Below are 14,654 nucleotides of genomic sequence, written 5' to 3' on the forward strand. Positions count from 1 at the left end.
GAAGAAAAGAAGCTGTAACTAATTCCCCAAAATGCTATTATGGAAATTGAGATTCCCTGTATTCTGAGATGACTCAAGACAGCCTCTGAGTGTGCACTGGGCAGTAGTTCAGGATAATGAACTCAAGCTCCCTGTGGCTTCAAGTCAGATAGGACCATACACCAAACAGTATCACACCTAACATAATTCAATACATACTCACTACATGCCTTTATGTCTGGGTCTGGCTTTTCTGGTTAGGCTTGTCAACGTAAATGACGAAACTGAAATATTGATTTCAGTTACATTCTGGCACATGGATATTTAAAACTGTTCATATTTTTAACATTATTTTTTAATTCCCAGATTTCAATGCAACTTGAACTTAATTCTACTGAAACTGAGCTCATCCATCACATTACATCTTTTTGCTGTGGAAATAAAGTTTAGTAACAAAAGCTTAAACAAGGATGTTAAGGAAAACTGCATCAAAAGACTTCCTCTTAAAGTCAAGACAAATAAAATCACTGCTTTTCTTTCATCCACCAAGTCTGCCATCTCATTATAGACAATTATCAGGTCGATCAGGCATGATTTTCCCTTTCATCCGTGCTGACCACTCCCACTGTGTTTCAAAATAGTCTCCAGGAAGACTTGCTCCATCACTTTCCCAGGGACTAATGTGAGTTTGACACCTCCTCGTTCCCCAGATCCTCTTTCTTATCGTTCTTGAAGATAGGAGTGATGATTGTTTCCTCAGCAAAGACGGAACTCCAGGACCCCTCCCAGTTTCCATGACCTTTCATGGATGCATTCCATCAGGTCACAAGAACTTGTGCATGTCTACTTTGTTCTCTAACCTGATCCTCCTCACTGAGGGGAAGTCATTCTTGCTCCAGAATTTCCCTCTGGTTGCAGAGGCCTGTGATTACTGAGGGGTAGTCTTACAAGTAAGGACTGAAGTAAAGCAGGTAATGAATATCTCAGCCTTTTCTGTGCCTTTTGTCAAAAAGTCCCCTCTCCCAGCTTGATACAGCAGGCTGACATTCTGCAGTAAGTTCGTATTTTCCTTAGTCTTTCTTTTGCTCCTGATGTTCCTGTAGAAGCTCTTCCTGTTGTCCTTCATATCTCTCGCCATATTTAACTCCAAATGGGCTTTGGCTTTTCTAACCATGTTTCTGCATGCTTGGACAGTGTTTCTATATTCCTTCCAGGTTAATTGTCCTTGCTTCCACCTCTTGTACAGTTCTCTTTTGAATTAAGAATTTAATCAGCTATCTATCTTCATCACCTGAAGATAGAGATTCCTGTCTTGATTTTGCTACAACTATACAAATGTATGTAAAAAGGACACTGCATTTCACAACGCTGAAATCATCCTTGAAATAAAGACTAATTTGTGATATGTAATTTTAAATGTAAGAATAAATGTAAGTATATATTACATCCTTCTTAAAAGTTCCATTCAATTTATTTGTTTATTCTATTGAGCTCTTTTATTAAACTACTGTTTGCTTACTCTTGAGTTGTTCAGAACTCACAGAATAGCTAATAGAAATATCAAAATTGCTCTTGACACCTTCGTATCAAAATGGATGGTTGCCAACACTAATAGAGCTCAGCATTTCTCTTCACAAATATGCTGTCAGTGAAACTAATGAAAACGTTGATACTAGGTACCCTCACTAATCTTTAAAATTACTTTAGGGAAGACATACTTTCTTAAAGAATCTAAAGAAGAAGAAGTTTAGTATGAGAAAACTCATACTGACTCTTTAAATCAAGCTGATTAAAACCCTAACTGAAAGAGATGAAAAATAGGTTTGAGGCCCATGGAGGTATCCTACATCTTTGGCTCTTGTCTGCTGTTTCTTGACATTTGACAGTGAGAGCTGAACTGAGTATATTCTAGGGAAAACTAGCTAATAAACAAAATGAAGTAATGGATGAATGTATCAAAAGAGAAGCATACCTCAAGTCTCTAATGTTTCTACAGAGGCATCTTGTAAGATAAACATAGGAAGTTACCATACAGTTCCATTTTATGCCTGGCACTGGCTCTGCCGTCACTGCAAATATCAACCAAAGAGGCAGATAAAGCACAGCTGAAAATTATATTAAATTGTATATGTGATGCTAGAGGTGTGTACAACAGTACAAAAATAGAGTATATATAGAAAACAATAGGATATATGTAATAAAAAATAATCTTGTATTTCACACATACTTTCCACCTATGGGGTCACTCACAGAAAGATCCCTTCATGCTGCTGGTTACTACAGTGACAAGGAAAGCCCAAGCACCTGCTTAGGACAGAAGTGATGTACCATCCAGCCCATGACTTCAGGCAGTGGGATACTATCAGATGAAAGCAACAGTTCAAGAAATCTGTGATTGAAGATACTCTCTGTACCTTAGAGGTACCAAAGATCGATTGCTTTTAAGGCAGGAAAGGCTGAGTGGATGTATTTCAGGTAATAATGAGAAGACTTATCTATGCATTTTAATTCTAGGTTTTGACACTTCCAAATTCTTTCACAAGTATCATCACTATGGAGAAATTCATCACTTTGAAGCAGGCTTACCGAAGGCAAATATAACAAAGCAATGTTTTACAATTTGTAACTTCATTTTCAAAAAGCAAATGTTGAAAGCATCCATTCTGGTATATAAAACTTGATTTAAATTTTCAAAATGTTTGTGTGTGTTAGCAAACTGAGAGAAAGGTTTAACAAAAAGAGAAAGATGGACGACCTTGCACAAAGACCTATTCCAAAAATCTGAAACCCAAAGGGCTTACTGATTTGAGCTACAAATGGAAGGGGGAAGGAGAAGATGCACAGAACAACTCACATACAACTTAAGGACTGTCAATGCCCCTGGTTATTCTGTGTGTGCAGAATTTAAGGAATGGGGAATTACCCAAGCATTTCTGAAGGACTAGACAGCTCATAAGGACTTAGGCACTTAGCTATGGAACAAGTAGAAGGTGTGGGGTTCTAGATGTAAGTTTGTGTTTGAAAGTAGTACACACAAGCAACATATCGACCTGCAAAACAGGGAAAACAAGCTTCTCCCATTTTATAGGGGTGCTCTAATAAATTAGAGTACATAGAGAGGCTCTTGTGTTGTATTGGTTAACAACTGACAGGTTAGCAAAACATAAGAATATATTTTTCAATATGAAATTAGCATTTTCAAGATTATTTTTCTGCAACATCTCACTGTATTTATTTCATGAGCATCTAGCATGACAAAACAAACAGGATTCGAGTGCTGTTAAATATTCTTCCTATAAAGTAGCCCAAGGCAGTTTCTCTGCCTGTGCTAGCAATTGTGCTACTGATACAGTAACAGCTTCAGAATAATCCCCTTCACCCTCAGAAACACAAACAGCCTTGTATAAACAGAAGAGAAAGGATCTTAAAGTTCTTCATTTGCCAGCTGTAGGCAAGAGACAACACACTGCACGCAATTGTCTTGTGCATAGTGCACACCTTATTCTGGCACTGATAACAGCAGCACTTAACAAGAACAGCAGCAGGACAGGCAGTACGCCTTGCCATAAACCAAGCCTTTCCATTAGCTGACACATCAAAAATCAAATTAAGGCTACTGATGACCTAAATTCAATACAATATACACCTATTTAAATGAATCAGTGTGATCCAATAATGAGATTCTTCAATAGGTGAAACAAGTGCTGCTTGAAATAATCAAGTTGTATTCATTGACCTTAGCTCTAATAGCAAAGACATTATTGTCAAAGATTGTAGATTCTGCAGGACATAAATATAGCATGGTGCACTCATATTTTCACTGAGTTTACCATGAGATTATCTGTCTACTCACCGAGTCACTACTTTTAAAATTAGACAGGTAAAGAAATCTCACCTGCAAATATTTGACTATTTCTACAACACATAGAAAACAATACAAAAAGAGAATTTAACCTTTTGGCTTTTCAAAGGAAATAATCTTGTATTCTTCTTACTGTAAGAAATATTTCTCCCCTAGTTTCTTCTCCCTTATACTAGCTTTATGGCAGAATAATTTCACAGTTCTTGAGTTATTTCTGATATACAGAAACTGCATCTATGTAATAAAGTAATTTTTTTAGTTACCTTTTATTTCTTGAAAATAATTGAAAGTATTTTTAAGGCAATACATGGCATAGGATAGTTTTTTAGGAGACTTCAGTTACCTGGGTAATACCTAGCGAGGCCAGTTGCACTACCAAAAACCTGCCATAATAAAGTGGGGTCTTCTTCTCTGTTCCGCTTGAATACATCATCCAGTGCTGCAGTCCAGTTGAGTTCATTTAACACTATCGTTGCTGTTAAAGACAAAACATATTTGGTATTACAAAGTTATATCCCAACAGAAGAACAATGACTACAGAAAGCAAACTCAACTATCACAGAAAGTGAAAACATTTCATTTAACTAAGCCACAGAGGAAATTTAAAGAAATACACTCCTCTTCCTTGGGAATTTTAAGTTTATCATGTGCTCTTCTTCCCATTGCATTATCTGTATGCAGTGACTGCTGGCTTATTTGCAGAGTCAGTATCTTCTACAATACTTAGTTTCTGAGATGTCACTGTAGTTGCACTTGACAGTTACAGAAAAATAAATGCAAGCATATAGTGCTGATGTTTACTAATTACAACACGCTGCAGTAAGAACAACTAGAATGACATCAACAAAACTAGGTATATACCTCTTATAAAAGTAACAAAGACGTCCCTTTCCAAATGGATGCTGTAAAAGCATTATATGGGAAAAAAGACAATGATTAGTTGTTTGAATTGTAATATTAAGGTGGGACTGCATGCGCAATAGTACTCATTATAGCACACTAACAAGGTCTTAATGTTCATAGATGCGGTTACTTACAGAACGATCAGCAATGTGAACATTAATATTTAGAAGTTGGGTCAGTTCCACAATGAACTTGCAATAGAAGGAAATTCCCATTTCAGCTAAACACTATGTAGCCAGTTATACAGAAACTTACATTCAGAAAGTTGTCCCCTACCAATGTTCAAATCAATCAAATACATTATGTAATCAATCAAACATACAATATATTAACACTTTCTATGCATTTTGGAAAAAAAAATATGTTGATGAAAACTGCTACAGTAATAGTCAATTGATTATAGTCAGTAGTCAATGAAATTGTATTGTATACAAATACCTTACGTAACTCATGACAAATCATGCTTTTCACGTCATTTAATCAGCTGTGAATATCTCATTAACATCCCTCCACCCCAAAACAAAGAAAATCTAAATAATTATTAAGCAATTGCAAGTATTCATTTAATTAGAAAAAGCAAGGGCTTTTTGCTGGTTTGATCACCAATTCTTACTTTTGTGTTTCCTAACGGCATTGTAAGCAATGTTTCTAAAACTGAAATACCTAGATTAGCAAGCCAAGGGAACAAGAGGGGAAATACATTTGAAAACAGCTAAAGATGTAGGTATAAGTACTATGGAAGTCAACACTGTAATATAGATCCTGGTTACATTATGGTATTGCACACAGGAAAGAAAATTCAACTTGTTTTGCAAATAGGCAATTCAAGCTGAAGTAAAACCAGTTCATGTTTAAGGCACCTGAGTGGCACCCCAGTACAAAATTTGGTATGCCGGTCTGCATTCTAGCCCTCTGCTACCGTGAAAAGAAGAAACAATAAAAATAAGGGCAGGTTGAAAGCTGACATTTGACAGCCCATTTCCAGAGTGCGGTTGTTAACAGGTACTAAAGAAATGAGATCAAAACATTAAATTTTATAGCCTTGTTTTTAAAGGTTAAGGAGAAAATTGTTACACCATGTCTTTTGCAGAAGGGTTTGTCTGTTTTTTTCAAGGTAGTTTGGAGATAATATTACCCTCTCAAGATATAGCTTCTTATAGAAATATCAAATTAAACTTCCAACTCCTGAGCTTCCATTTAAGCAATAAGCTTGTGCTATATACCTGTCTCTTTGTCAAGTAGATAATTATAAATATATTTAAGTTTAGTTAAGACTGAGGAATAATTCCCTAAGGCACAAAAGGAAGTTAATTATCATTTTAAAATGGTTACTCCTGTTTGACTTACTGTGTAATTATGCATTATGTACAGGATTTCTAAACTTGACTTTGTGTCAGATCTTACCACAGCTCCATGAAGTCATTAGAAGCTCTGTCATTTACTCAAGCAAGAATTTCCTTTCAGCTTAATTTTGTTGTTTTTTTTTTTAATTCATGTTACTGTTTCCCCACCTGATGAGTTCTTAGCCCAGTGGAAGCCTATGGTGGCATTTACAGCACTGGAGCTTAGGACACTTGCTTAAGGCACATGGGAGACAAAGCACATAGGTTTCAGGGTCTATGAACTCCCAAGCCCCACAACAGTATAAACCAATGCATTTCTTTGGCCTTGTGACCTGACTTAAAATTGCTGGAGCTTCTACCCCCAGATCTGCCAGTGTCTTTACCACCGTGGTCAGATCTCTGATACCCTTATTCAGCAAAACATTTAATCAGGAAAAAACACTGTTCTGAAGTTAATCATGCTCATAAATACTTTTCTAAATTGGTGACTATGCACCCCATGAATTCATATGCACCCATATGAAATGTGATGTATTTCTAAATATTGGATTTCCTTCAGACCATAAGTTTAAAAAGGAAAAAAAATCCCTATATTAATTAAACGGAGATTAAACATCTTACTATGTATTTTCAAATACTGTTGCAAAGAGTGCCTGTGTAACGTCACCATGTTTATACACACCTCTGAATATATAGCCATGTGTATATAAAATAGATGCATATACAATAAAGGAGTAACTAAGGAGACAATCTACAAATAGTAAAATAACTAAGTATTGAAGTACTGAGTGGAGATACTAGAACTGATAATTTCAGCATTTTATTAGACTTGTTGAGATTAGGCTATAAAGCAAGAGATATAGCTTACTAGATCTTCTTAGTAATGTTTGTGGAGAAGTGATGCTTTACAGTTTGAGTCAAGAGTTTTATGATCTTATTTACATCCCACTTTCCCCATACCCCTCCTCTGCTATAATTTTCTCCCAGAGACAAATATAACAACCTAAAAAAAATAAAATAATCCAAGAACTTGCAGCAAGGAAAAAAAAGAAACAAACCAAAAACCAACAAAACAAAGCCAAAAAAAGCAAAACCGCTCATAAACAGCAACAAAACTGTTCTTCAAATGGTTCCTGCTAAAATATCACAGTTCTCAATTTACACATAAAATGCAATGCAGTGCTATTTTCACTAGGTCACAGTAGAGACCATAACACCTGTCAGAATACCCTACTTTGAGAGACCAGGATTTACACTGACTTCATTATTATAGTGAGATTTTTTTTTATTAATTTTCTTTTATTGAAAATGCATTTTACTAAAATGAAATGTTTAGAGGTATTATAGTCACATGTGCTGAGATGCTGTATATCCTAGAAACACCTGCCTTGCCTTTTGAGTTCACTTCTGTACAGGAAAGGGCTTTTGACTGATAATTGGCAGAAAATCTGGTTAGAGACAACTCTCCAATAAGCTTATTTCCAATTCTGCTAAAAGAAGTCTTTGAAGATTACTACTTCAAAGTACATCAGTGACTACCTTTCACGTAGTAAGGGCAAGATGAAAAAATAAAAATTATCATCACACAATAGGAAACATCGTTCTTTCCAGCTAATTCCACTGAACTCCATCCATCTTTTCTTTTTCCCTCTTCTTTATGACATGAGGTTTAGGTGCCTTGACAAGGAATGGATTCAATTTTCCTCTCCAAAATGCAATCAATAAAAAATAGAGAGCAATACTGTGCTCTCTTTAGAAGAACTGGAATACACTTCTGATGATTTATTCAATGTATAGGCCCTGGCCTGCATACAAGGCAGAGTACAACTTTATTTGAAAAGCCTGAGAGCTATTTACTATATCTGAAAATATGTGAGCTGCCATTCCCTGATGAGGCAGCTACACATACACTGGGGAGAACAGGAGGGAGCTCCTCAGCAGTTCATTAATCTTCTTCTAGTGCGTGGAATGTATTACACTTCCATATCCTGTTTAATGAAGTTGACTCATTGATTTCTTTAAAGATAACACTGACTAGTAATTGTTATAAATGAAATAGATATCTGCAATCAAATATTATGGTATTTAAAAGTGGGTACAGAGGGACAGCGCATTTGCAAGTGCATATTTTTGTATATATGTGCAGGAGCAGGTTGCCCAAAGCAGTAGTAAATGATCCAGCCCTGGCAGTGTTCAAGGCCAGGTTGCACAGAGCCTTAGGCAACATGGTCTAGTGTGAGGCATCCCTGCCCATGGCAGTGGGGTTGGAACTAGATGATCTTAAGGTCCTTTCCAACCCTAACTATTTTATGATTCCAATTATATTTTTGCACTGGCTTATGTGTATGTGTGCATGCATACACACACACACACACACACACACACATACACAATTCCTACATAATTCCCAAATACAGTAATTTGAAGAACTATTCTAGTAGTAACTTGACCTCAACTTTTCAAATTTAGGTGCATGTTTTAAGCCATCTACTTCTCTCATGCCAGTTCAGCATAAGCAAAAGGCTTATACATATGTGGATCATAGGAGTGTGTACCTACAAACTGCAAGCTTTAAATACAGTTTGCACACATACTCCTGAGTACCAAACTTACCAGATTAGTTACAAACAGTGTAATAGCTTGTATTTAGTTTGAAAAGATACACCAGGTGATATGAAAATGTTCTGTTTATTTATGTATTTAACTACAAGTTTTTAAAGGTAAAGAATCAGTAATGGGAAAAAATGAATAGACTTTGCTAACTCTTAACAAAATAAGGATTTACAAATGCAGAGGATATGTATTCTTTCATTCAAAGCACAGGATGAAAAGAAAATAAGAAGTCTTAAAATTTAATTTAATTTAAGCAATGCTCTGCTGAGTCTTGTATATATAAATCAGTTACAAACTCTTGCTTTGAAAGTAGCATTTGTATTTCCTATAATAAAGGAAATTGAAATTACTGGATAATCAGAACTGGTTGGGTAATGTGCATTCAGTGGTGCATAAAAAAGCAAAGTATTAAAATACAGTTTTTAGTATATGGAACAATAACAAAATCAAATAATTTCAATGTCTGGGATTGCTGAAAGAAAATTTTAAAAAATATGTATTTTACACTCTTAATTAAAGCAGTAATGATAAAATGTCATGTACTTTTTTCTTCAGTGAACAACTTCTGTACTCCCCATTAGATATCTGACATTATGTCCCAGACACTTCTATAAATAATTCCCTGAAGAAGTTACTGAAGTCTAGCATACTGTTGTGTCTGCATCAAATCAAGTAAATTAATTGGCAATGCCATACTCTGTCTGCTGAGTGGCTTGGCCGCCACATGCTGATAGCTAGAGAAGCACACTAAAAGCTCATTAAAATAAGAAATGCCCAGGAGAAGGAAATGAGAATAAAAGTGCTGAGAAGAGAAGATAGAATTAAGCTTCAATTATAGCTCAACAAAAAAGAGTTAACACAATGCAGAGTCATAGACTCTTCAGTAACTGTCAACGAGTTATTTATCGCTATAAAACACAAAAGACACCCATATATTATAACCTATTGCTGATAACAGTATTTATGCATCTTTCAACTTGGGAAGGATGAATATTGTTTTTTGCCTTGATTCCTCTAATATCAAAACATACCAGCATGTATTCCATAGTGGAATAATACCTGATGCAAAGAACCATACAGTACTGGAGCTTTGGTTTTTGGTTTGCTTTTTTTTTTTTGGGGGGGGGGAGTATATTTGCAAAATATATTAAAGATACTGTTGATTAGAGGGGTTCTGGAGGACTTTCGGATTTTGTAGAGCTATGCACAGTATAAGAACCTAAGTAAAATGAAATCAGAATTAACTTATTGAAGTAATCACATCACCTCCTGATTTTTTACCACTTAGAATTGTTTTTTACAGGTCATTTCAAAGCAGGCCCCCTAACTGGAAATAATTCTTTCTTAGAAAACCAGATGAAGTATTATTTGTAAATAAGTATGTTTTAATTTTATGGAAGTATCAGGGATTAAATATGAACAAAACATCCTCTAGGAAAGTAATGATGACTATATTGCACATATTAACTCTGGTCTTCCTTTACTTTGCTCTAATTCTTTGTTAGCATTTCAAAGGATGTCACAGTGACACTCAAATTAAACTAGCTATAGAGATATGCTTGATCTTTAATGAAGAGTTCTCTCTCAAAAAAAAAATTAATTAGGTGTTAAGAAAAACAAGCAAAACCAATCAAAAGACTGTCTGGAAATGTTGCTCTGGAATAATTTCTTAAACTTTATCTTCAGTCTTCCAGGGTACCAGCACTTCAGTAACTTTCCAGTCACTAGAGCACCTTACGAGATCAGTAAATCCGAAGCAGTAGCTGAGTTAAGCGAGAAGGAAAAGAACCAGAAACAGACCAACTCATGTAAATGTGTTCTCTCTCCTACCTCATGCTTTCTGCAATCTTCTAACTACTTTGCGAATTCCCATTATAATTTACATTACTTGTAGTTTGAAAACACAATTCATTCAGAAATGGATGTTATCATCATTTCAATTTTATGTAGATCACCTGTTCAAAAATACTTCGATTTTTCTTACAACACATAGGTTGTCCATCAACAGCAAGTTCTTCCATGCGCTCCCCAGACATAGTAAATTGGAAAGCAAAAGCATCGCCAGCAAAAACAGAGATACCTTAATGCAATAAAATAAACATCATTTAACACAGCGTCTGGGATACCGTGTGTTTGTTTTGTTCATTATGCCAAAGACACGATTTGCAAGTGGACACTGCTAAAAATGGCCACTAAGAACCTGGTGAAGAACAGAAAATCTGTCTTCTGAAAGGAGGCAGCATTTGAGTAGTATAATGATCTTAACGTTCTTTCCAACCCTAACTATTCTATAATGCAGAAAAATGAGGCTGCCAGAAAGCAAGCCCACCCCTGAAAAGGGTATGTAAGCCCAAGGATGGCATAACAAATGGGTATAAAGTACTTACAGCAGGCAATTAGGAAGTCTTTCTTAGAGCAGAAGGTCTTAAAATGGCTTTCTGCTAGGAGACATGAGCCAGGAGTCCAGATCTTTTAAGCTGGAGTTTAACCAGTTAATTAAATGATTGACATGGACTAGCTAGATTAAGGATTTGGTTTATGAAGCACAAAGCTGACCTATCCGGAACATACAACCTTTTGTTACAAATAGAGTTAGAAGCTAATATTTAGTAACCACAAACAGTGCAGTTTTACACAGCTCATGGCAACACAAGAACTGGCAGCAAAACTGCTTTTCTTATTTCTATTTAATTAATGAATATTAAATGTTTGCAAATAAACTGCAGATAATTTTACTACATTAATATATAACTACAGTACATACATATGTATGTGATATAGAAAATTAAATCTATATTTTAAATATATTATTAATAATCACATATTGTTTAGCTCCTATATGGAGAACATGCACATGTATCATAGTATTTATTTCTGAGGTTTAGGGCATTTTAATAAATATTAAAATAATACAGTAGATTTGGCTAATGAATTCTAATCTAATTCCCATATAAATGAAATATTAATGAATAGCAGGCTGGTTTAATCTATCTACATGTATCTCTGGCAACCGAAATCCAAGACACACTGAGTGTGAGGGGAATGCAATGTACAAGCAGGAAACGTGAAAAAAATGATGGTAAGATGAGATCTGTTTTCATCACCTGAGCTCATATAGATGTGACACCTCCTGCTCCTTGTCAATATTCTAACCATCATCTCATGGGACTGAAAATAATGACATTTCCACAAACTTTTTTTGTTTGCTTGTTTTTGGTAGTGGTGGTTTTGGCCAAAGGTTGTGCCAAAGAGGAAGAGGACAGATATTTTCTAAATGCAGCTATCCAAGGAAGAAGTCCCATCACTCCAACAGATGATGTATCTGTCCCACAGGCAACTGCATTATGCCTTCTCGGAAGCAGAACATAAAAATAGTATAGAAATTTTCATTCTGTAGCCTGGCATCATCATAAGTATTGTACCTCGACTGTTAATTAAACTTGGTTTGGTGGTTTTTTCCAGGTTATATAGAGGGAATATGAATAAAATTCCGCTCTTAAATATGAAGGGGCTATAGGGTACTAGAAAGGTGAATGTTCAAAGCATGCTGCCTGTGCAAGCAGAGGCTCTCCTCTCTCTGGAGACGTTGCTATTTCTTGCTATAAACAAAGACTTTTCCTGTATCTTTACAAGAGGAAAAATATGTTATAATAATTTCACTATAGCATTCAGTCTATGAGGAACTAAAAACAGACTCCCAGTCCTATGCTTCTGTGATGCCAAGCTGTATTCCACTCCCTGGGCAAACCCTGGCCTCCCTGAAGTTAACGACAAAACTCCTTTACTACACAAGGAACTGATTTCATGCTTCATCTTCAGAACACTCTAACTCTGCAATGTTCAGCTGCTCTCTCTGTACATAGTATTTTGTCAGTCTAATGCAATAAATAGATTACAGAATCAGGAGACAGGACCTATTACTTTATATTTTTTTAAGCAAATAAAAAAAAAACCCCACCACCCTTACAAATCACTTCATAAGACTCAAAATGCCTTTGAAACAATAAAAGACTCAAAAGGATCTTTGTTAACGCAGTAAAGATTCTTTGTAGTTTTTTTGTCTGCTTCCATGCCATGAGGATTCTCTTAGGATTCATCTGAGTTTTCTGTATTCACTGCTTTAACCACTGGCTATAGCAAATTTTTGTTCTACAATGTCCAAACAGAAATCCATTTTTATAATCATGTCTTTGCTGAAGGTTTCCTTGTTTTTAATTTACTGTGTGGTCATATAAAACCACAGGAAGATGCAGTAGAGATGCAGAAAACAAATGGAATGGGATGAAGAGAGAAATCTTATCGCCTTATATATACCTAATAGTTTAAACTGGTAAATTTTAGCTACTTTGGTTTCCCATATTTAACTAAAGGCCATAATCCTTCCTGACTGAGTAAATACTGCATAAATAGAGCTTTTAAGATCAGAGAAGCTGATGAGTTCCAGGTTTCTAAGGGCTTCCCAAAAATAAGAAAAGACCAATGTATTAGGTAAATACAGATACAGATGGAATAACTGCTATGGAGTGAAAAAATTAATCAGGAACCAAAATGGTTAAGAATGCATTATAAAGACCTCTGAAGTCATGCAGCATTTTAAACAGCTACTTTCAACTGAAGTCAAGGAGTGATGGTACATAGTACATTTCCCAGGGTAAGGAGAAGGATATGAAAATATTAATCTGGATTTAAAATAAGGCTTTAAGAAGGAGTCTTATCACAGAGCAAAATACAGCAAGCTTCAGCCCCAGTCTTACCAGCATTTATGCACATATTTAACTTTCATATTTGATAAATGAAGAAAGCAGAACTGAATGCTAGGAGCTTAGAACCAGCTAAATCCCATTGTGCTCTGACAATCTGCATGAATTCAGGAGCAAGTTCAGTCCAAAAGTGCTAGCAACCCATTGCAGCAATTGCTTCAAGAAAGGTAAAGGAAGAACCTAGTGGTTTGTTGTTTGTTTGGTGTTTATATGTATATGTTTATGCATATGTATACACAACTTGAAAAAAAATACTGTATGAAGCAACAGAATACTTATTCTGAGAAAGTTATTACTTTGCTTCTCTAACAGCATACTGGTTTCAGGGGCTCCATCTATTTCAGCCAGCCGTGCAGTGCAATGGAAGCCCATTTGTATATTAGAACAGTTAGTGCTGGGGACTGTGACATTCATATTATACAGGAATTGGAGATTTTGTTTTCTGCTACATCTATTCTGTAGTCTGAATGCCCATTACAGTTGATGCAGGCCAGGTGCACTGTGAGAGTGCACCTTTGGGTTTAGCTGCATCAGAAGGGAATCCAGCTGCTGCACTCTCAGATAGCTCAGCAATGACAAGTCAGTAACTTGGGCCAATATTTGTTTCACCATTAGAACTTGCAGCCCAAAAGCAAAGATATGAAAATCTGGCACTTTAAGGATCCAATAATACTTTACACAATACTTGTATTTTACTTTAGTCAGTTCCTCTAAATGCTTTATGCATGTAACAATGGTTCAGAAAATGAGACATCACCAGTGGTAAAGAAAACGAGAGCTGGAACCCTGACTTATTGAAACTAATTCAACAATATTGAACGTGTTGGTGCTAAGTCAATTTAACTTTGATTCTAATATTGACTTTAAGGAAGAATCTTTGGCGTATCATAATTTTACTAAGCATCTTCCTCAGATATAGAACCGGAACAATTTATTCATTCTTACTGTCATTGTCAGATCTCAGCAACAAACTTTCAGAGTCTTTAATGTCTTGAAGTTCTTCTGAGTGATTTCTTGACAAAATCTGGCACTTTGGCACAAACCCAGCTTTATGATGTACATAGTTTCTCTACTGCTTATGAGTCAATATTTGGCCAGCATTTTGCAGTTGTAAACTCATGTCAGAAAAGTCATATGGAAACAAATTACTTCATAAACTTTTTTTCAAAGCATCAGTCTAATAAGTGGACCACT

The 14,654-nt window shown here is 35.7% G+C and overlaps 1 protein-coding gene across 1 annotated transcript in view; it reads right to left on the reverse strand.

Annotated features, from left to right (window-relative positions):
- Nucleotides 1-14,654, reverse strand: part of LOC104409467 (voltage-dependent calcium channel subunit alpha-2/delta-1-like) — a gene marked incomplete at its 3' end in the record, with an annotated part of 96,085 nt that overhangs the window by 10,172 nt on the left and 71,259 nt on the right. The window contains exon 4 of the mRNA XM_010019341.1: nucleotides 4,185-4,316. Coding sequence (XP_010017643.1) covers nucleotides 4,185-4,316 — 132 coding nt within the window. The remainder of the gene's footprint in view (nucleotides 1-4,184; nucleotides 4,317-14,654) is intronic.

This window comes from Nestor notabilis, unplaced genomic scaffold (assembly GCF_000696875.1).
Source record: "Nestor notabilis isolate BGI_N333 unplaced genomic scaffold, ASM69687v1 scaffold2158, whole genome shotgun sequence".
Lineage (NCBI taxonomy): Eukaryota > Metazoa > Chordata > Aves > Psittaciformes > Psittacidae > Nestor > Nestor notabilis.